We start from the raw sequence: 23,995 nt of genomic DNA on the forward strand, positions 1-23,995 counted from the left end.
GATTTATCCACGGAAACGGTCCGGTGGACCGTATCCACGGATAAATCCTCTCGTGTGTATGGGGCCTAAGGCTCCAAAGGTATCTGAACCTGGAAAGCCCTGTTGATAGTGTCGATGACCTTTGCCCAGTACAAGTGGAGCTTTGGGCAGCGCCACAGCAGGTGGATAAGATCGCCGTGGTCCCTACTGCACCTAGTGCAGGTGGGATCCACCTCCAGTCCCATGCGTGCTAGTATGTAAAGTCTATGCGCCACGTTCAGGGAGCACATGGGGACAGGCTGCAGGGCTTTCTCCCACTTCTCATCCTCAAACGCACCCACATCCTGTTCCCATCGGGCCACCGCCTTCAAAGGGGCACCCGGTAGGAAAAGATTCAACAGCATGGCATAGCAACTGGATCTGATAAATATTCTTAACTGTGTAATTGACCTTCCCTGCCCTATTTTCTGGAGGCTCACTTCAGAAACAGGCTAAAGCAATCAAATACCCAGGCTATCAAATGCTGACCAGACCAGGAAAACAGATCATTGCTCCAATGGCTACAGTGAAGCCAAAACTATAGTGAGCCTAAAAGAGGTAGGGAGCTACACCAGGAAAATAATATATTATTTTTAAAAATTTTAACACTAGGGATATAAAAGTGGTCTTGTTAAACTGAATTTTACATTTACAAGTTAAACAATGCTTTTAAATATTGAATCCTCTCAAAATGTGATATTTTTTGTCATAGGAGGAGCCAGGTGGGTTCAGCAAGCTACTGGCTTCTTAAAGCTGAAGTATACAGTGGCTGAATAAAAAATTCCCTACATCTTTAGTCACATAAAATACCTTTAATGAAGTGAATGTCCCACATTGTGCAGGCAGCTGGATCCTGGAGAAATCTTTACTGTTGGGATGGCCCGCCCTCTTCCTGGCTCTGAACTTCCAGTGCTGCAAAACTTAACTGCTCTGCATCTTCAGGCAGAACAACAGTACAGATGGTCCGATGGGGACACAACCCCTTCTTCCTCCATTGAAAAATGATTTCACTGACTACATTGCTTGTAACACAATCTGTGAATGGTGGGGAGAATCATGTGGCTGATAAGACTCCGTGGGCTTCTTCCACACAACCCTGGCCAGTGGTTGTGAGGGTCTGTGGGTGGGCGACTCCTCAGAATCTGGAAGCCTCCTTTCATAATAAAGGGAACTCCAGATACCAGCACCACCCCCCCCCCTACGTGAATAAGTATTGGGTACAAAAGACCCCTACTCATCCACAAAAAATACGACTTAGCTGGCAGCAAGCATCGCAATGTATTTCTGACTCTAATGTAAAAAAGAAAGATGACCCGCCCCATGTGACTGATCCTGACAGTAAAACTATCCAAATTCCAACCCCTCGAGCTGTCGTCATCTATATAAGAGGAGCAGGAGGGGATAGAGGTGACGACATTCAGGGCTGATCCTAGGGTCACAGACGCCTGGGTGCAGAAATATTTCTGGCGCCCCCACATGGTCAGAGACTGCAGACGAAGTACAGGAGATGGTCAGAGACTGCAGATATAGTACAGGAGATGGTCAGAGACTGCAGACATAGTACAGGAGATGGTACTCTGGTGCTTCAGCGCCCCCACCTCTGTGGCGCCTGGGTGCGCTGCACCCCGTGCACCTGCCCAGGATCGGCCCTGTCGACATTGCCCAATTTTTTCCAGTAGCCATTTGAGCAGCGATATCACTGATATTCCTGCCCCTTTGCTTATGTGGTGGAGATTACCAGTGTTGCCAGCTGTTCCTCAGGACACTGCAGATGCAGGCATCTGCTCTTCCTAAGAACAAGTAAAATGTTGCATAAAGCTGTCATGTTTCAACTAACAAATGCCCTAAGTAAGTAGGATATTACCTCTGTTTGCAATAAATACTTTTAACTAAACAAGGGTGCCTCATTCAAGACTAGCGCTGTCTAAAACTACTGTGACTCACAGTCTGGAAACAAGGTGATTTGCCAGACTGTATGCTACCTCCAAATAAAGTTGTAACATAAGTATTGGTTAACTAGTAGCTTTAGACAGTGCTAGTCTAGACTGTGAGGAGCTCTTTAGTATTGGAGATGCAACAGCATATACATAGCTTACTATTGGGTTTCAAGGAAGATTTAATACATAGGCGTCAACGATGTCAATAGCCTAGACTGGGTTGTAAGGGTCAATAGATTAAGTGTTTTCAGCAATTAGCCAGACTAGTTGCAATCCCAACAATTTGGGTTGGTTAGCTGTCCCAACCTTGAGAAAGGGGGACAATTTTTCCTTTTTATTGTCCCTTTTTTCTTTTTTATTCTTTTTCCTTTGTCATATGTATCATTCCCTGCCAACCAATCCTCCCTTGAGATCAATAAACGCACACAGTCAAACATTTTATTATGATTTGAATAAAGGTTACATTTTAATACCATTTCATTCCGTTAGCAATAAAATGTACAGACGCAGTAGAACTACTACTTCTATACATGATGCTCAGCTCCAGTGGCGGCCCGTCCATAGGGGGCGCCCGAGCGCCGCCCCCCTCCCCCAGGCAGTAAAAAAAAAAATATGTATTTAAACATGTCCCTTTAAGAAAAATGTGTCTTTAACAAAAGGTCCTTATGTGCACTGCGGCTGGGCGTCAGGCGCCGGGGCACAGTGCAATATAGGAAGCGCCACGTCTATGCAATCACGAGATTGCAGACGAGGCGCTTCATTTGCAGCCAAAAACTCGCTCTGCGCCACAGCTTCCAGTGCGATGGATGGCCGGGCAGGTGCAGACTGCATATACTTATTTCACCGCCCTAGATGGTTAGTGATTGGCTGGTCTATAGGACGTAGGGCGGTGCTTTTATCGGACCAGCCAATCACTTCCGAGTCTCTGAGTGACTCATCCTGGCTGAGTGGCTGGTCTGAACACGAGCAGAGGAGTTGGCCGGTGATCGGGACACTTTACTGAAGCTGCTAGCAGGTAAGATTAAGCAGAGCACACTGTGTTGTGCTCTCAGTCAGACCTGCAGCAGCTGCCTGCGTAGCAGTGGCGGTGCGTCTAAAGAGGGCGCTGGAGCGCCGCCCCCTCTGGCTCTCGCCCTGCCACTGATTAAAATAACATAGATTCATGCATTGCATGAATCTATGTTATTGTTGCCAGCCGCTGGTCTATTCATATGGCCAGACCTTGAGCGCCGGCCACCGAAATAATGGCAGCTGGTTGGCTGTGCAGAAGTGCCTATCAGAGCCAGGGGAGCCAGTGCCTATCAGAGCCAGGCTTTCTGAGTATAGCCCTCAGCCTTCCGGATGCTTATACAGGGAATGTACGGGGGGTGCGTTCCTTGGATGAGACTGACAGGCGTCTCAGCCAATCAGGTTCACCGGTTCTGGTTATCGGTAACCTGATTGGCTGAAGCGTCATCGAGGGTGGGAGAAGACATCGAGGGACGTGGAAGGACTAGGAGGATGGCTGACTTCCAGAAAGGTAAGTGCCGGGCGGGGGGAGGGACATTTTACAGGTCACAGCGGTGACAATTGGCACAGTGGTGACCATTAAAGGGCACAGTGGCGACAATTGGCACAGTGGCGACAATTAAAGGGCACAGTGGTGACAATTGGCACAGTGGCGACAATTGATGGGCACAGTAGCTGCATTTGATTGCATGGCACAGTGGTGGCAATTGATGGCACAGTGGCTGCGTTTGATGGCATGGCACAGTGGTGCGAATTGATGGCACAGTGGCTGCATTTGATGGCATGGCATAGTGACTGCATTTGATGGCATGGAACAGTGGCGACAATTGATGGCACAGTGGCTGCGTTTGGCTGCGTTTTTTCTTTTTTTTTGGCACCCCGCCAAAAACTTTGAGCACCAGCCGCCACTGCTGAGTAGTGGATCTAGTGTTCAGTGTGTGTCAGGTAGGGGGAGGGGCAGCCTGGCACGCACTGGATAAGATAATGTTATGCTAGTTGTTCAGGCTGTCCTCTCCTCTTATCCTGCTGCATGTACTCCCAGTCTGAGAGCAAAGATGGCATTGTGACATTGTGCTAGGAGGAGGGGAAGACAAGCTTCCTTCACTGTGCACTGATCTGTGCTGGATCAGAACACTGACAGGCAGATCTATCTCCTGATCATTAAATATCTCCTTCCTTGCTGCATCCATCCATTCATCCCATCCATCCATCCATCCACCCACCTACCCATCTATCCAGGCGTCCACCCACCTAAACATCCACCTACCCATCCATCCATGTACTCACCTACCTGTCCATCCATTAATGTACACCCATTCCTGCTGGTTGTGTATATCCTGGCTATCCCTCTTATTCCATATATGAAAGCAGGCTATTTCTAGGTATTGTCCTAAAGCTGACCATACTCTGTATTGTGTATGGTCTGATGAAAAAGGGGATTGGACAGTCTGTGCAATCTTTTATAGATCTGCCGACTACTATGTAGTGCAATAGCCAGCCTTGGGGGGGGAGGTGCGAGTGAGGGGGCCAGGTCTGTTTTGTGCACCCCTTAAAATTCTGGCCACTGCTCAGTTCACCATGGAGCAAACTACATTAAACATAATTCCTAACTGCTTCTGATCACCAGGAAATTTTGAGCGTTCCAGTTATCCCTGCTAAAATCTCTATAATATAAATCTACAAGAGATGGCAAAGTCTGCCAGGTGGTGTAACTCCACACAAACGCTGAAATATCAGATTTAAGGGCCCGGATTCACAAAGACTTACGTCAACGTATCTACTGATACGCCACGTAAGTCCATGGATGCGCCGTCGTATCTATGCGCCTTATTCTTGCAATAAGATACGCCTGAAATCTGGCTCCATCCGACCGACGTAAGTTTCCTACGCTGTTGTATCTTGGGCGCATATTTACGCTGGCCGCAAGGGGCACTTCCATTGATTTACGCGTTGAATATGCAAATGACCAAGATACGCGGATTCACGAACGTACTTGCGCCCGTCGCATGAGTATACGCCATTTACGTAAGGTGTACGTCCGACATAAAGATAAACCACCAAATAGGAGGAGCAGCCAATGCAAAGGTATGGACGACGGAAAAGCCGTCGGATTTTACGTCGTTTATGTAAGTCGTACGTGAATGGGGCTGGGCATAGGTTACGTTCACGTCGTTGCCTTTGAGCGGTCGTATCTTAGGGCGTAAATTCGACATGATTCTGAGCATGCGCGCGCATGCGCCGTTCGTTCGGCGCTTCATTTACATGGGGTCACGATTCATTTTAATACAACACGGCCACTACCTGCCTACTTTGAATTAGGCGGGCTTACGCCAGCCCATTTACTCTACGCCGCCGTAACTTAGGGAGCAAGTGCTTTGTGAATACTGGCCTTGCCTCTCTAGGTTACATCGGCGTAGCGCATATGAGCTGCGCTACGCCCGCTCAAATATACGCCGCTCTACCTGAATCCGGCTAATGGTGTTTATTTGTATGTACAGGTTGGAAGCCAGGTTCATCGTGGATTGTACATTCTAACATATCTGTTGCAGTTCGCTGTCTCTGTTATTCCTGTATTTGCCTTCCGGGTCCAGGAGCACTCAAATTCAACACCACCCCCTCAGGTAAGTGCCAGAAAAGTCATATATTTTTAGGTTGTTTTAAAGCTCTGCCAAAGTCACGGTGGCCTGGTGCAAAAGCCCCTTTGAAGTCTCTGAACTTCTGGGGTACTAGGTAAAGTAGTAGCCAGTGACATCGCTAGGGGAGTACAGACCACTCCTGGGTGACCGCCAGAGGGGTGACAGCGGCCAGCAGGAGCTCCACTAATGCAACACCAGCATCCGCTTCTCTCGCTGGCTCGCCGGCTTATGGGGTCGCCCCTGTCCCACAGAGCAGAGAGGACTAAATCCAAAGCCGTCTCCCCCTCCTCTGCTGTTTACATGTACACAGACAAGAGGAGGGACACTGCTGTGTATGCCAAGCTAAGGTCTATACTGTATTTCTATTGTAGAGGGGCACAGAGCTTGTATGGGGGGTACTGAGGGAGGGGGGTCTGTACTGAGGGGGAACTATACTTGGGGGGTCTGTACTGAAAGAGTCTATTCTTAGTAAAGAAGAGGCTCTGTACTGGGGGGGGGGGGACACCAACCCTAGTGACGCCATTGGTTGGCACAAGGAAAACTGGAAACTAAAGTGATATTGTTAACCTACTAACCAATTAGATGATTTTTTTAATTTTCTTCCAGAGAATAAAATATTAAATCTGACTGGTTATAATAAACTTCTTTTAAAACATTTTTGTTTCTATTTCTTTTTAAAAACTCCTGTGACTCTTTAGAGGTAAATTCGAGATTTTCCTAGCTTGTGACGGAAAATATTGATTATATGAAGACAGGAGGCGAGTATCTATGCATTAATCCTTCTTTATTAATGCTCACAGCAGAAATGTAAAAACATCTTACTGTAATATTTAAAGAAAAAAACTGTAAGAACTACGTATCCCAGCAGCCCCCTGGCCTTAGCCACTCCCATCTTAGTGTCTATAAATGGGGCTGCCTTCTCCTGATTCTTCCTCTTTCTTCTGTGAACTTAGAGGTGTCTTTATCAGGATCCTTGCGTGAATCGTGTCTTCAACCGTCGATCCTTCGGCCAGCCGGCCCATGACCACTTAACTGAAGACTGTTTGTAATAATATCAACAGGTCCCAACGAGGTCGACCAACAGCACGACTTTGACCCACTGGTCATCCAGAAACCGGGGAACATCACCCGAACGACAGATCGCACTTGTATCCCAAACAGGAACGTGGTCAATAACCTGAAATAGAATCCAAAACCATGAGAGGGTTGGGAAGGGAGGGAAGATACTCGCCTCCTGTCTTCATATAATCAATATTTTCCGTCACAAGCTAGGAAAATCTCGAATTATACATCAGACAGGAGGCTCGTATCTATGCAAGTTCAAAGCTTAACATGACATTCAAATCATCATTAATACAAAAATGACATCATAAAATCATAACACAGACATGGTGACATGTTCCTCCGGTCTGAAGTAAAAAAGGCGAAAAACGGTCTCAGAAGACCAGTCGGCCGCCAGCAATAGGTCAGAAAGAGAACCCCCGGTCACAACCACCTTGGTAGCCATGGCTCCCCTGGATGAATGTGCTCCAAACAGGGTAACATCTATACCCGCCATTGCCATGATTGATCTAACCCAACGTGCTAAGGTAGCCGGGGTGACCGGATGATGAGGTCTTATATAGGATATTAGGAGTTGGGAAGAACCCGGGGTACGCAGGCCATTTGTGCACGTTTCGTAAGCCTGAAGACACCTAACCATGCATAACCGTGGATGTGCGGGAAAATAGGGGTAGAACACCGATCGTAGGCCTGTTTTGGTTCTGCGGATTACCGTGAACCTTACTCCTTGAGGGGAAAACTGCCGTCTGGAGATGTCTAATGCCCTAACGTCTGAGACACGTTTGATGGAAATCAGGCATAGCAGAACTGTCAGTTTAAACGACAGTAACTTAAGCGACAGGGAATCGTTGTCCTCCCAACTTGAGAACATGTCAAGGACTCTGGAGACATCCCAGGTGGATTGGTATTTTGGCCGAGGGGGTTGTTCGAACCTGATGCCTCGTAGCAGTCTGCAGATCAAGGGATGTTTGCCGATTGGCAGAGAATCCACCGGATAGTGGTAGGCCGAAATGGCTGATCTGTGAACATTGATAGAGCTGTAAGACCTGCCGGAGTTGAAGGAATCCGCCAGGTAATTCACTATGACAGTGACAGGGGCACGCACTGGATCAGCCTGCCGTTGGTCACACCAACGCACCCAGAGTTTCCAGGCTGATCTGTACGCTGCTCGAGTCCCGGGGGCCCAGGCCACGGCGAGGAGATCTCTAGCCGAGTTTGAAAGGCCGTCGTGAGTGTCCGGCACCCCGAGACCAACCATGCCAGGAGTGTCAGTGTGCCCTCCTCCACCAGGGGATGGACGCCCTTGGTTGGGTGGGAGAGGATGTGTGGGAGTTGAGGAAGCAGTCTGGGATGGTCGATGACCAATCCTAGTAGAAGGGGAAACCATGGTTGCGCAGGCCACCATGGCGTGATCAGAACTACGGTCGCTCCCTGGTTCGCAATCTGTAGCAGAACCTTGGGGATCATCGAGAATGGGGGGAACGCATAGTGTGTTCCCCCTGTCCAGGAGTGGCGGAAAGCGTCCACTGCCGATGACCCGGGATCCGGTCTCCAGCTGAAAAAGCGTGGCAGCTGATGATTGAGTCTGGAGGCGAAAAGGTCTATGTCCAATGGGCCCCAAAGTAGGTTCAGTTGGGCGAAGATTGGCCTGTCCAAACACCAATCGCTGGAGTCGATAAGATATCGGGAATTCCAGTCTGCGACAGTGTTGGACGTACCCGGAATGTACTCCGCCATAAGGATGATGTCTCGCGCCAGGCAGAAGTGCCATATCTCTGAAGTGATGTCTGCTAGTATCTTGGATCTGGTGCCCCCTAAGCGGTTGATGTATTGTACCGCTGCAATATTGTCCATGCGTAATAAGACGCAGCAGTTGGACCTTTCCGCTAGGAAACTCTGAATAGCGAAAAGTGCCGCTGAGAGTTCCAAAGCGTTGATGTGCAAGAGGGATTCTTCTCTGGACCAGGTCCCTCCCGTCGAGGTCTCCCCCAGTCGGGCTCCCCAGCCTCGGCGGCTCGCGTCCGATTCTATGACGACGTCCGGACGTGAGTTGAAGATTGTCCTGCCGTTCCATTCGGTGGCATGTTTGAGCCACCATCGTAGTTCGACCTGGGCTTCTGAAGAGAGGGGAACCTCGTCCGCGTAGCGGAGACCCTGTCGTAGGTGTAAAATTTTCAGCCTCTGGAGGGCCCTGTAATGCAAGGGGGCCGGAAATATGGCCTGAATGGATGCCGCAAGCAGGCCTACAATGCGGGCCAATGCGCGTAGGGATAAGAACCCTTTGCGAAGTATTGCCCTGATTTCTTTGCGGATCAGGGCCAATTTCTCGCTGGGCAAGCGAAGGACAGCCTGGTTGGTATCTATCGAGAAGCCCAGGAATTCTATTTCTTGGGCCGGTACGAGCACCGATTTTTCCTGATTGATCAGGAAGCCTAGATCCTGTAGAAGGTTGATCGTCCATGACATGTGGCGATGTGCTTGGTTCTTGGAGTACGCAATTATGAGGATGTCGTCCAGGTAAATGATCAGACGTACTCCTCTGCTCCTCAGCGATGCTACGACCGGTTTCAATAGTTTCGTGAAGCACCATGGGGCGGATGACAATCCGAACGGGAGGCATGTAAACTGCCAAGTGCGTCCCCACCACCTGAAACGGAGAAGGTGTTGGGATTCTTGATGCATGGGGACGGTGAGGTATGCGTCCTTTAGGTCTACCTTCACCAACCAATCTCCCGGCACGAGGAGGTCTCGGAGGCAATGAATGCCCTCCATTTTGAAATGCCGATAGGCGACATGTTGGTTCAGGTCCCGAAGATTTATGACCGGGCGGTATCCCCCCCCTTTCTTTTTGACTAAAAAGAGATTGCTGAGGAAACCTGGGGAGGAGGGATCGACTTCGACCACTGCATGTTTGGCAATGAGATCCCTGAGTTCGTTGTCTATCAGGGTTACATTTTGCCCCGCAAATTGAATGGGGGGGGGAATTAATCCCAGAGTCGGTGTTGATAGGAGGTCTATCTGAAACCCTGCAACCGTATTCAGAATCCATGAATCTGCCGTAATCGCAGACCAAGCGTGGGTAAAAAACGTTAGACGGCCCCCCACAGGTGTGAGGGGTAAGGGCATGTGTGTGGTACTCACCGGTATACGGGCGGGAGCGAGGATATCCTCTATGGCCGCGTCCCCTCCAGGGTCTGCCACGTGGTGGGAATAACGGTGCCGGTTGCGCCGTGGTGGTGTACGGAGTGGGAGCCTGGGTATAGTGAGGTTGAGCAGCTGGTCTCTGGAAAGGTCTGCTGTTATTATAGCGGCCGGCAGAACGGCCCCTACTTCTGCCGGCCCGGGGAAAAACTGTAGCGTTACCCGCTTTTTTGAGGGACGTTTGAGCTTTATCCAGGCTATTAAACATGCCCACAAATTTATTGATGTCTTTGATTAAAGAATCACCAAATAACATGCCCTCTGCTGTGGGGCCTGGTTCGGATTCCGCTAGATGGGCCAGTTGCGGATCGAGCCGCATGAGGATAGAGCGTCTGCGCTCGACGGAGCAGGCTGTATTGGCGTTGCCCGTCAGACATATGGCCCTTTGGGCCCAGCCACGTAATTGAGTCAGGTCAACCTGTTGGCCAGTGGTCGCGGCTTGTTCTGCCAGATTTAGGATCTTGGTCAGAGGACCGAATAGGTCCAGGATGCGGTCCTGTATGTTCTTAAAAGACCGATCTATGCCTTTTTTCGGGAGTTTTCCCGTCTTTAGCAGGTATTTTGCTAGGATCGGGTCCACTTCGGGTGTACTTACAGCCTTCATAGGTATGTGGGGGCGGGGGCATTCCGCTCTAAGTTTGTTGCGGTTTGACCTCTCCAGTGATTTACGTGCCCACAGCTCGACGTACTCTGCTACGTGGGGAAGGGGAGACCAATCCCCAGAGCGTGGGTGGGATATAGCGTCAGGGTTGAACAGTGGCTCACCCATGGCATCCATAATATCTTTGCCCTGGTTGTCAGGGTTGGCATCCTGTAGGAGTGCCGGTGCCCCCGCATCCTCATCATTGTAGTCGGACCCCGAGACCTCGGAATCGGCCGACTCAGCGGACGAATCGTCGTCTGACTCTATCACATACGAGTCTGGTTTGGTCCTTTTTGCGGATCCATGCCTCTTATATGACTCCCTGAGGCCCAGGGGTTGAAGGGGGTCTGACGGATGCGTGGGGTTGCAGTCCGGGTAGGGATCTGCTCTGAGCATATTATTTGCTTCCCCTGCCGGGGAGTCATAGGCTGCCACCGTATGCTTCCTCTTTTGAGAAGCTTTCCCCTTTTTTACGGTCGGTACCGTGGCCTGTGGCATGGGTTCAGGGGGGGTCAGAGTTGGCTTGGCTCTAGAAGCGGTGGCAGCTGCAGCTAACGCTGATTGTATAGACCTATTTATAATGTCTTGTAGTTGGGCAGCATTCAGCATCTGCGTAGGTTCTATCAGCAGCTCCTGCTCTGGGATGGGAAGGGAGCCCTCTTCTGCCATGCTGCTAATTATGCAGATCTAATAAGGGTAATAGTTTTAATTAAGCTGTCAAGGAATCAAATTCCCAGAAGATATTGTGGGGTAATATGCTGGCCGTGGTCAGGGAATAGAATTCCCAAGGGTATGATTAGAATGACTCACTCGTCTGCAGGCTCAACCTCCGTACAGCAGCTGACAGTTTGCGGTGAGGAGAGCCTGCAGATCTCGTTGTAGGGCGAAGTCTCGCGGTCTACGGCCCCAGCGCTCCAATAGGTTGGAGAATGGTGCAGTTCCGCCCCCCGAGTCCCGCGCACGTCGCGATTGGACGGGGGAGCGGCACTGCGGATAGGTCGCAGGGAGGCGGAGGGTCCGCCCCCCTCTACGGCGCGAAAACCTTCCTGAGGGAAGGAAGGATGTAAGATGGCGCCGCGGGGAGTACGATCGAGAGAGAGGAGGGGTGGATGCGGATGAGGGACGCTGCTTATCGCGGCGTCTCAGGACAAGTGTGAAGGTGCTGAAAAGGATTCGTGCCAGAAAGGCACAGGGGAAGGATGTGTAGCGCAGGGATCAGGATAGTTGTACCTGTTACCTGACAGCCAGCACCCCCTCAGGACAAAACAATTAATACAAGAAATATACAATATAACATAAATCGAATAATGCTAATCGATTATAGTCCAAATATTATCAATCTCTATAATATCTATATATTCTAATCCATAAGAAAATTTCAATAAAAATTATTATTCATCACTTATCTTTTGCCGTGAGCAGAAAGAAAGAGGCAGAATCAGGAGAAGGCAGCCCCATTTATAGACACTAAGATGGGAGTGGCTAAGGCCAGGGGGCTGCTGGGATACGTAGTTCTTACAGTTTTTTTCTTTAAATATTACAGTAAGATGTTTTTACATTTCTGCTGTGAGCATTAATAAAGAAGGATTAATGCATAGATACGAGCCTCCTGTCTGATGTATAATTTGAAATTAGTTCATGGCTGATAATGATGATGAGATGAGAATTTGCTCAAAACACACACCACCCTGCTTGTTGTTCATCTATGCATTTTAAATATAATGGCCTGGATTCACGTATCTCGAGATCCGCCGTGTAAGTGTAAATGTGCGCCGTCGTATCTGTGCGCCGTGCCCACAGAACTAGATACGCCTGAAAATAGGCTTCTTCCGACCTACGTCACTTTCCTACGCCGGCGTATCGTGGGCTCATATTTACGCTGGACGCATCTGGCGCACCCATTGATTTTCTATGCAAATATGCAAATGTCCCTTGAGGTCCTCCGCTCATTTCCAAGGGCATTGACCTGCATGGCGATCTCCTGGAGGATCTCCTCCTTCCTGATCTTGCTGGTCGTGCCACTCTGTGCCCCATGGAGGTACACGTTGTACCTGGAGATGGCAGATATCACGATTGCCTTCTTCTCCGGGCTAAAATTAATTTTCCTCCTCTCCCTCTCAGTCACAGGAGCAGACATCGCTCAGAACGCAAAAGTACCTACACCAAATGCTGCTGGTGTACTTTTGCGCTCGACGGGCGCATGTCTGGGTGTATTTATGCTCTGGGCGTAGACGGTGGCCCGGCGTATCTTAGGGGTTACGCCGGGCGTAGTTGTGAGCATGCGCAGAGGGGAGCGGGACATAAGTCCACGTCACGGCGCATGAACCGTTTAAGATACGCCGGACGTAAACCACTGCGACACGCTCGGACCATCATTTGCATGGGGTCACGCCCACTTACACTTACGCTGGCCTGCACCTTCGAAAATACGTTACGCTGGCGCATCTTGGTAAGCAATGGCTTCATGAATACAGTGCATGCCTCTCTGCGCTGCTACGGCGTAGTGTAAAAAAGATACGCTACAGCGGCATAAATATGCGCCGATGTATGTGAATCCAGGCCAATATTTTTTCCTAGGTATTTGTGGTAAAGACTGGTGGTGAAGCAAGCATCCCCAGTTTCTGGATCCTATCCTACCTACCCTTCAAAACAACCCCTTCCTTACATGACAAAAAGTGTGATGGGTGGTGGAGCAACAGCATACCAGAATCCCTCATCTTAAAGAGACGTGACTTTCTTTTAATTCCTTGTTTCATATCCCCTTCCTCCTCATATATATATAATGGGCTGTATTCAGATAGAATGGTCTATCTATGTGCCGGCGTAACGTATATCAGATACGTTATGCCGCTGTAAATTTGGGTGCAAGTTCCGTATTCAGAAAGAACTTGCGCCCTTAGTTACGGCGGCGTAACGTATTTGGTCCGGCGTAAGCCCGCCTAATTCAAATGGGGATGATGTGGGCGTGTTTTATGTATATTAACTGTGACCCCGCGTATTTGACATATTTTACGAACGGCGCATGCGCCGTCCGTCGAATATCCCAGTGTGCATTGCTCCAAAGTACGCCGCAAGGACGTATTGTTTTCGACGTGAACGTAAATGACGTCCAGCCCTATTCGGAAACGACGTAAAATTTTCAAAACTCGGCGCTGGAACGACGTCCATACTTAACATTAGCTATGCCTCATATAGCAGGAGTAACTATACGCCGAAAAAAGCCTAACGTAAACGACGTAAAAAATTACGGAAGCGCCACCTAGCAGCCAGCTTAAATATGCAGCCTAAGATACGACGGTGTAAGACACTTATCTGGAGATATGCCGTCGTATCTTAGGATGCATATTTACGCTGGCCGCTAGGTGGCGCTTTCGTATATTTACGCAAGGAATATGCTAATTAGGTATTTACGCTGATTCAGAAACGTACATCCGGCCGGCGCATTTTTTTTACGTCGTTTACGTTAGGCTTTACGTCGTATCTGAATCCGGCCCACTGTATTTATTGGTATATAACCAGGGCTCAAGTCCTGCGGGGAACGTGTGGGAACGGAGTCCCTCCACTTTTTTCACAGCAGGAACGCAGTTCCTTTTGCAGGACTAGAGCAGCCGAGAGCAGCCGAGCCGCCCAAGCCAATCCTTCACTAAGCCCAGCTCGAGTCACTGTCAGGGGCAGGTGAACCTTAGTAATCCTTTATGTTACTGACCGCTTCCTGTACATGGATTCATCAGGTAGTGTGCGCCGTGCGGGTATTCCGTCACTTCCTCGATGGCGCAATGTCATTGTTTTGTCATTGTTCCCAGGAGACATTGCGGAGGTCTGCCGCGAGTTATCGTGGGATTTAGAAAGAAAGTTCTCTCTAAATCCTGTGATAACTCGCGGCAGAACTCCACAATGTCTCCTGGGAACAATGGCAAAAGCTCCCAGGAGACATTGCAGCATCGAGGAAGTGACGGAATACCCGCACACTACCCGATGAATCCATAAACAGGAAGCGGCCAGTAACATAAAGGATTACTAAGGTACAGTGAATCGGAAAAAAAAAAAAAAACATGCGGTTTAGTAATTATGCATATGAGCGTATCATTTTTTTTTTTTGGGGTAGGGGAGTGGATCTTGGGTGGGAGTTCCCACCCTTTTTTCCACAGGACTTGACCCCTGCGTATAACACTCACTTTTTTACCCTGAATATAGAGGGTAAACTGTGCCTGCGTGTTATACGCAAGGTAAAAAAAAAAAAACGAAATCTGCGCTATCGTGATGGTGAGCAGCTACACACAATCCAGTGAGTAAAGGAAAGCAAAAAAAAACAAAATACAAAAAATGTAGCGCTAAAAAAATAATGAATAATAGGAAGACACTGATTGTCTAAATCCAACACCAATTAAGCCGTATAGACAAATATAACTCCATGTAAGTCCACATAAACTTAATAGATGAATAAACTAATACATAATCATAAGAAGACATATCCAACACCAATTGAGCAGTGTAGACAGATGTGAGTCCATGTAAATAAACAAACTTGATAGATGAATAAACCAATTCCGACAGTTGTTATTTCAAACCCACGGTGATTCTTAATGAACTAAACATGTAGTGATAATACCCGCCACCAGAAAGGGAGGCTTACCAGATATATTGAACCCAAGTGAGCATATGCTCAAAGGGTCAATAAGGCTGAATGTATGTAGATGAAAGATGCACCAGCAAAAACCAAGTGTGCGATCGACAGGATACGATGAAGTCTTCACTTGATGAAAGATGAGGGAGGTATCAACAACTTGGAGATGACTCGTAGAAGGAGGAAATGAAAGGCACATAGTGTGATTCCGTGCAAACATGGAAAGTTTAATGCCGGTTAAAAACACTTACAGTTACAAAACGATCAACAACCACTTCACCTTCAGAAGTCTTCCTCCGCTCACTGCTCTCCTTAACTCCAAAAAGCCTCCGGATGCAGCATTTAGTAGTAATCCTCTGGACAACTTATAGAGGCCTTAATTGCCTCATTCTGAACAGCTGACGCTATCCAACGTCCTTAAACCTTTCTGGCTACCTCTGCAGCCGACACCTGATAGTAATTGGTGAATTTTCTAAACAAGGCAGAACTGTATCTCCCGTCTGTGACAACACCCCCAGATTTACCTGACTTCCTGTCACAATATATATATATATATATATATATATATATAAATACCCTCACAGTATGTTATGCTTGTTTATACTAGCGTACTTATTAATTTCCAAAGTCTTCAGACCCATCATTTAACTTTCTTGGTCCTCTTCTTCAGTCTTCCCCTACAGTCAGCAGAGGGATACCTAAAGCCAGAAAAGCCTATGAACTTATATGCAGAACACTGGGGATAATAGGATTGGGCTTTGCCTCAACCTCTTTAAGGGCTTCAGACTACAATTCCTAACGGGTGGCTCCTATAGGGGTTAGCTCTACAAAAAGCTAAATTTGCCTAGTGTCCTACACACGGAGGGTGCTACAATTGGAAGTTAACTTATAAACAAAATACAATAAGATTAAGATTAACTTTAAAGCAAAGTGTCTTTTATTTACATGTTTTTACAGATACAAGGCTTCCTCTACTTGAGCATCTTGATATGCGTTTTCTCTGTTGTTGGACTGTCACTGAACTTTGTGGATTACTTGGATTATTATTATTGCCATGGTTCCCATTCTTACTACTGTAGTAATTTAATTGTAAGTATCAATCTATCTAATTTACCAGCTAATGAAAATGTTTTACTAAAAATCGTGTAATGGTTCAATAGAATATTTTCAGTTTTACCAACCATAAATAATTTTGGCATTAAAGTGATACTAAAGGCTTTATTATTTAAAAAAAATATAATATATGCTTACCTGATCTGTGCAGTGGTTTGGCACAGAACAGCCTGGACGATCCTCTTCTCGGGTCCCTCAACGGCGCTCCTGGCCCATCCCTCCTGCCGAGAGCCTGAACAGCAAGAAGCTTGATATGGGGGGCACCCAAGCCGAGCTGCTGCTCTGTGTCCATTCAGACACGTCGCTGCGACCCAGCCTCGCCCCCTCTACGACCTCATTGGCTCACTGACTTTGACAGCAGTGGGAGCCAATGGTGCCCGCTACACCCTCAGCCAATGAAGGAGAGTATCGGACAGCTGAGGCTGTCATGCACATCACTGGATCTAGAGGGAGCTCAAGTACGTATTAGGAGGCTGAGCAGGACTTCTGCACACAGAAGGTTTTTTATCTTAATACATAGAATGCTTTAAGATAACAAAAACTTCTGCCTTTAATATTAGTATTAACTTTAATATCAGAAAGGCAAGTTCAAAATGTTAACAAAGATGCCCAAGCCCAGGTTCCTAGCGCCTTAAACTACCCTAAGCTGAGCCAACCCCCCCCCCCCCCCCCCCCACAAGTACTCACCTCCTGCCTACCTCTGTCCAAGGCTCAGAAGACTGTAATCCAGCCATTTAGATGCAGTGGATTTATGAGAATAATCATATTATGTCCAGTCTATGAAGCATTAAATCTTTAGATACACACCCAAAGAAGGCAATACAATAAAAATCAAGACTAGAACTCCAGGATAGTGCATTCCAAAAAAAATCCTTTAGCAATCTTCTCCAGACCCTCAGCCCAGCACCTGCGGAGGCCCAGACTACAAATTCTCGACTCAATAGTTATCTGCCATGGTCAGCATCCCCAGAAGAACTGGAACCCTCTCTGTAGAGGAAATAACCCTCTGGAAAGGCCTCCCAAATATTAATCACCTTCCTCTGCCACCTTCTGGATGCTACCTCCCAGGGATTGGCTGAAGTCTGATAAATATTCTTAACTGCATAATTTACCTTCCCTGACCTTTTTTCTGGTGGTTTCTTCCAGAAACAGGCTAAAGCAATCAAACACCCAGGCTATCAAATGCTGACCAGACCAGGAAAACAGATAACTGCTCCAATGGCTACAGTGAAGCCAAAAATTATAGCGAGCCTAATGCCGCGTACACACAATCATTTTTCGGCTTGCAAAAAACAAAGTTTTTCAGCATCTAGAAAAAACTTTGTTTTTTCCAACTTCATCATTAAAACGACGTTGCCCACACACGATCGTTTAAAAAATAATGCTCTAGCAAAGCGCGGTGACGTACAACACGTACGACGGCACTATAAAGGGGAAGTTCCATGCGGATGACGCCACCCTTGGGGCTGCTTTAGCTGATTTTGTGTTAGTAAAGGACGATTCGCGCTTTTCTGTCTGTTACAGCGTGCTGAATGTGCTTGCTCTATTATGAACGGTAGTTTTACCAGAACGAGCGCTCCCGTCTCATAACTTGCTTCTGAGCATGCACGGGTTTTTCACGTCGTTTTAGCCCACACACAATAATTTTTTACAACCCGAAAAACGACATTGTTTAAAATTTCGTTAAAAAAATGCAGCATGTTCGAATTTATTTTTTGTCGTTTTTCAGAAGCCGAAAAATTATGTGAAGCCCACACACAATCATTTTAAATGACATTTTAAAAAAAACTTTGTTTTTTACAAGCCGAAAAATGATTGTGTGTATGCGGCATAACAGAGGTAGGGAGCTACACCAGGAAAATAATATAATTTTTTTTTTTTTTTTTTTTTTTAACACTAGGAACATAAGTGGTCTTGTTAAACTGAATTTGACATTTACAGGTTAAACCAGGGATCCTCAAACTACGGCCCTCCAGCTGTTGTAGAACTACACATCCCATGAGGCATTGTAACACACTGACATTCACAGACATGGCTAGGCATGATGGGAATTATAATTCCTGAACAACTGGAGGGCCGTAGTTTGAAGATCCATGGGTTAAACAATGCTTTTAAATATTGAATCCTTTCAAAAAGTGATCGTTTTTATCATAGGAGGAGCCAGGTGGGTTCAGCAAGCTACTGGCTTCTTAAAGCTGAAGTATACAATGGTGGAATAAAAAAAAAACCTACATCTTTAGTCACATGAAATACCTTTTAATGAAGGATGTCCCACATTGTGCAGGCAGCTGGATCCTGGAGAAGTCTTTACTGTTGGGATGCCCCACTCTCTTCCTGGCTCTGAACTTTCAGTGCTGCAAAGCTTAACTGCTTTGGATCGTCAGGCAGAACAACAGAACAGATGGTCCGACAGGGACTCAACCCCTTCCTCCTTCATTGAAAAAAGTTATTTCACTGACCACATTGCTTGTAACACAATATTTGAATGGTGGGGAGAATCATGTGGCTGATAAGACTCCATGGGTTTCTCCTTCACAACCCTGACCAGTGGTTGTGAGGGTCTGTGGGTGGATGACTCCTCAGAATCTGGAAGCCTTCTTTCATAATAAAGGGAACTCCAGGTACCAGTCCCCCTACATGCATGAGTATTGGGTACAAAAGGCCTCTACTCATTCTCAAAAAAATAAGACTTAGAAATACATTGCTATGCTTGCTACCAGCTGACTCGCATGTAAAAAAGATGACCCGGCCCACGTGACAGTAAAACTATCCAAACTACAGGTCCTCGAGTGGTCATCGGCTATATAAGAGGAGCATAAGTGGTCATCGGCTATATAAGAGGAGCATGAGTGGTCATCGGCTATATAAGAGGAGCATGAGGGTATAGAGTTGACATAATTGCCCAATTTTTGCCAGTGGCCATTTGGACTGATATTCCTGTCCCATTGCTTATGTAGTGGAGATTACCAGTGTCGCCAATTGTTCCTCAGGAAGCTGCAGATGCAGGCATCTGCTATTCCTAAGAACAAGTGCTAATGCTGTCATGTTTCTACTAACAAATGCCTTAAGTGATTGGGATAATACCTCTGCTGGCAATAAATACTTTTAACTAAACAAGGGTGCCTCCGTCAAGACACACTTGGGAAACAAGAGGTGATTTGCCAAACTGCAATTATACCTCCAAATAAAGGGGTAACCTAAGTAATGGTTAACTAGTAGCTTTAGACAGTGCTAGTCTAGACTGTGAGGAGCTCTTTAGAATTGGAGATGCAACAGCATAAGCATAGCTTACTATTGAGTTTCAAGGAAGAGTTAATCCCTAGGCATCAAAGATGGCACTAGTCTAGACTGGGTTGTAAGGGTCCATAGATTAAGTACCTCCACCAAATGGCCAGACTAGTTGCAATCCGAACAATTTCAGTTGGTTAGCTGCCCCAACCTTGAGAGGATAGAGAAAGGAGAGGATAGAGAAAGGGGTACAATTTTTCCTATTTATTGTCCCTTTTTTATTTTTTATTCTCTTTTAGCTTTGTCATCTGTATCATTGCTTATAAATCCCCACCAACGCACACAGTCAAACATTTTAATAGAATTTGAATAAAGGTTACATTTTAATACCATTTGGCCTTGGTGCGTAGGGTGACGTACCCTTGTTCCGTTAAGAATAAAGCTGTCATGTACAGACGCAGTAGAACTACTACTTCAATGGGAGCTGAGCATCATATATAGAACAGGGTCCATATGGACAAAAGTCAGCTCATTACTTTTAACCATTGTACCACCAGATGTTTAGAGACGGGTAGAGGACAGGCATCCCTGCGGTATAGATTTCTGCAGGATTGATTTTTCCAGCCCAACGTGGGGCAAACTGCATTAAACATGAGAGATGTAAACTTTAGATGTAAATTCTTATGTGCTCCAACAAAGACTTCCTTGTCCTTCCTAACTGTGTTTCTTAACACCAGGAAAATTTGAGCGTTCCAGTTATCCCTGCTAAAATCTCTCTGATATTTCAGTGTTTGTGTGGAGTTACACCACCTGGCAGACTCTGCCATCTCTTGAAGATTTATATTAGATTTAAGGTGTTTATTTGTATGTACAGGTTGGAAGCCAGGTTCTTCGTGGATTGTTCATTCTTACACATCTGTTGCAGTTCGCTGCCTCTGTTAGTATTTATGTATCTGCCTTCCGGGTCCAGGAGCCCTCAAATCCAACACCACCCATTCAGGTAAGTGCCAGAAAAGTCATATCTTTTTAGGTTGTTTTAAAGCTCTGCCAAAGTCACAGTGGCCTGGTGCAAAAGCTCCTTTGAAGTCTCTAAACTGTGGTGGTACTAGGTAAAGTCGTCACCAGTGGCATCGCTGGGGGGGGGGGTGCGGATGGATGACCGCCAGAGGGGTGACAGAGGTCGGCAGGGACTCCACTAACACCACACCAGAATACGCTTCTCTTGCTGGCTCACCGGCTGTTGGGATTGCCCCTGTCCCACACAGCAGAGAGGACGAAAGCCAAAGCCGTCTCCTCTGCTGTTTACATGTACACAGACCGGAGGTGGGACACTGCTGTGCATTCCAAGCTAAGGTCTGTACTGTATTTCTATTGTAGAGGGGCACAGAGTTTGCATGGGGGGGGTACTGAGGGAGGGGGGACTATACTTGGCGGAGTGGGGGTCTGTACTGAAGAAGTCTATTCATAGTAAAGAGGAGGCTCTGTACTGGGGGGGGCTATACTTAGGGGAGGGGTGGTGACAGCATGTTTTACAGCACTAGGTGACACCAACCCTAGTGACACCATTGGTTGGCACAAGGAAAACTGGAAAACAAAAGTGATATTGTTACCCTATTGACCAATTAGATTTAATATTTTTTTCTCTGGAAGAAAATTTAAAAAAATCACCTGGTTATAATACATTTTTTGTTTCGATATTTTCTTTTTTAATTTTTTTAAAAACTCCTGTGATTCTTTAGAGGTATATTTGAAATTGGTTCATGGCTGATAATGAAGACACGAGAGGAGAATTTGCTCAAAACACAATTTACTATTTCTATGCCGTATCTATTCTGCAGTGCACCACTCTGCTTGTTGTTCATTTTTGCATTTTAAATATAATATTTTTTCATAGGTATTTGTAATACAGATTGGTGGTGAAGTTCTGCAAGCATCCCCAGTTCCTGGATCCTATCCTACCTACCCTTCAAAACAACCACCTCCTTACGTGACAAAAAGTGTGATGGGTGGTGGACCAACAGCATACCAGAATCCCTCATCTTAAAGAGACGTGACTTTCTTTTAATCTTTTGTTTCACTACCCCTTCCTCCTCATATAAAATTTGTAATTTAATTGGATGTTGCCCATTTGTAAAGGAAATAAGTTACCATGAACTTACAGAACGGAAAAAAAAATACTGGGGAAAAAACAGGATAATTGAAATGATGAAAATAGAATTCAAAGCAAAAATAATATATATATTTTTTTTTCTAATGACAGTTGTGGAGAAATCTATAGCTAGAGAAGAATTGTTTGTCTATGTTGCATTTTATTTTTGAAAATTTGCATTCAATAAAAATAGTTACTTGTTTTAATTATGTAGAATGTCTCCTTATTGTGTCAATGGCTGAAAGATGGAGGAGTAACTGCTCTGTAGTATCCACACGCCCTTCCACAGACATTCCTCAGTCTCCAGTATCCACACCTCCACCAAAGGCATTACTCCCTTTGCAGTATCCACACTCCCTCCACAGGTATTTCTCACTGTACCATGCCCACATCCCCTCCAGACATTTTTCACTCTGCAGCATTTTCATCCCTGAGGCCCCATACACACGAGAGGATTTATCCGCAGATACGGTCCAGCGGACCGTATCCGCGGATAAATCCTCTTGAGGATTTCAGAAGATTTCAATGCGATGGCGTGTACACACCATCGCATTGAAATCCGCGCTGAAATCCTCTGCCGATGACGTGTTGCGCCGTCGCCGCTATTATGACGCGGCGACGGGTGCGACGCTGTCATATAAGGAATTCCACGCATGCGTCAAATCATTACGACGCGTGCGGGGAATCCCTTTGGACGGATGGATCCGGTAAGTCTGTACAGACGAGCGGATCCATCCGTTGGAATGGATTCCAGCAGATGGATTTGTTGAGCATGTCAGCAAATATCCATCTGCTGGAAATCCATCCCAGGGGAGATTTATCTGCGGATAAATATCCGACGGAGTGTACACACCATAGGATCTATCCGCAGAAACCCATTTGATGGGATTTATCTGCGGATAGATTCTATGGTGTGTATGGGGCCTTAGACTAGGTTCACATGCCAAATCGGCGGCTATTGCCGGCAATGGCACCGTTCGAATCAGTGCGGCGCCACACCGATTCCCAAAAGTAGTTCCTGTACTTCTTTTGGCAACCACAGGGTGAGATTTGTATAGACATCTGTGTAAGAACACAAACAGATGTCTCTAAGATTGGTCCCGCAGTCGGACTGACATGTGGTTATGAAATTGAACTTGCACGATTTCTTTTTTTTTTCCAAAATATTTTATTACATTTTTCAGCGAGTACATATGCAACATAAGATACATATCACAGAGTATCTCTGAAAATAACAGTTCCGAGGGTCAAATATAGAATTAACAAGGAAAGACCAATACATCAAGCAGTTCATTGCTTTAGTCATAAAACATCACCAGGTACATATATGGTGAACATACATATAAAAACGGTCAGTAAACCTAGACTAAGGGGGGGGCCGGACTAGGAACATTTCGGTGCGTGTGACAGAGTAGAATACAGTAAGATAAAATAAAATAAGATAAGATACCCGATCCTTGGGGTTCGTTCCAACAACCGCCCAACCCGAAGGGGAACACACTGTGGGGGGATCTCAGAGAGCTTAGAAATATTGAGCGGTCGACAGGGTCTCGTGGCATGCTGGGTCTCCGCTTCTAGGAGAGCATCAAACATGGCCAAGAAGGGAGGTGCATTGAAGTGGAAACAACCAGCCATTAACAGTACGGTTGTCCGGGTCATAAAATAACCGAGGGAGGACATTGTGGGTCCAACCCACCTTCCTCCGGTAGGAAGATAAAAAAAAAAAACTTGCACGATTTCTAACCTGCTGTCAGTATGGAACTAGGCTTACAGGGACATTACTCACTCAGCATTGTCCCCCAGTCCATACATACCTCATTCTACAGTGTATTCCACAACCTTTACATGCATTCCTCACTCTCCTTTTTTTCTTATATATGTATTTTATAATGACATGTCTCATTTCCCCCCAAATACATTTTTCACTCTCCCTTGTCCTTGTCCACTCCACAGACACTCCACACTGTGCAGTGTCCTCCTCTTCAGAGACATTTCTTAATGTGCAGAGACCCCGGGCCAAATCCTCAAAAATCCTGCCTAACTTATCTTTTCCCATTTAAGTTACACTGTCTTAAAATTTCTACCTAAGTGCCCGATCCACAAAGCACTTACGTAGAAATTTCAGGCCGTGTAACTTAAATGTCTCCGGCGCAAGGCGGTCCTCTTCTGCAGGGGGCGATGACAATTTAAATGAGGCGCGCTCCCGCGCCGGCCGTACTGCGCATGCTCGTGACGTAATTTTCCCGACGGGCAGCGCGCGAAATTACGTTACGTCGGGCTTTGTGGATTGCGACGGGACAATAAAGTTGCGTCGGGTAAAAAAAAAGTTACGCGCCGAAAAAAAAAAATCAAAATTTAAAAAAAAATGCGGCGATC

At 46.6% G+C, this 23,995-nt stretch overlaps 1 protein-coding gene across 1 annotated transcript in view; it reads left to right on the top strand.

Annotated features, from left to right (window-relative positions):
- Window positions 1-21,686, top strand: part of LOC120909293 — a 40,382-nt gene extending 18,696 nt beyond the window's left edge. The window contains exons 3-6 of the mRNA XM_040321037.1: window positions 5,462-5,584; window positions 16,087-16,218; window positions 20,345-20,470; window positions 21,365-21,686. Of these exons, the coding sequence (XP_040176971.1) occupies window positions 5,462-5,584; window positions 16,087-16,218; window positions 20,345-20,470; window positions 21,365-21,514 (531 nt within the window). The 3' untranslated portion in view covers window positions 21,515-21,686. The remainder of the gene's footprint in view (window positions 1-5,461; window positions 5,585-16,086; window positions 16,219-20,344; window positions 20,471-21,364) is intronic.
- Window positions 21,687-23,995: the final 2,309 nt, after the last annotated feature.

This window comes from Rana temporaria, chromosome 8 (assembly GCF_905171775.1).
Source record: "Rana temporaria chromosome 8, aRanTem1.1, whole genome shotgun sequence".
NCBI lineage: Eukaryota > Metazoa > Chordata > Amphibia > Anura > Ranidae > Rana > Rana temporaria.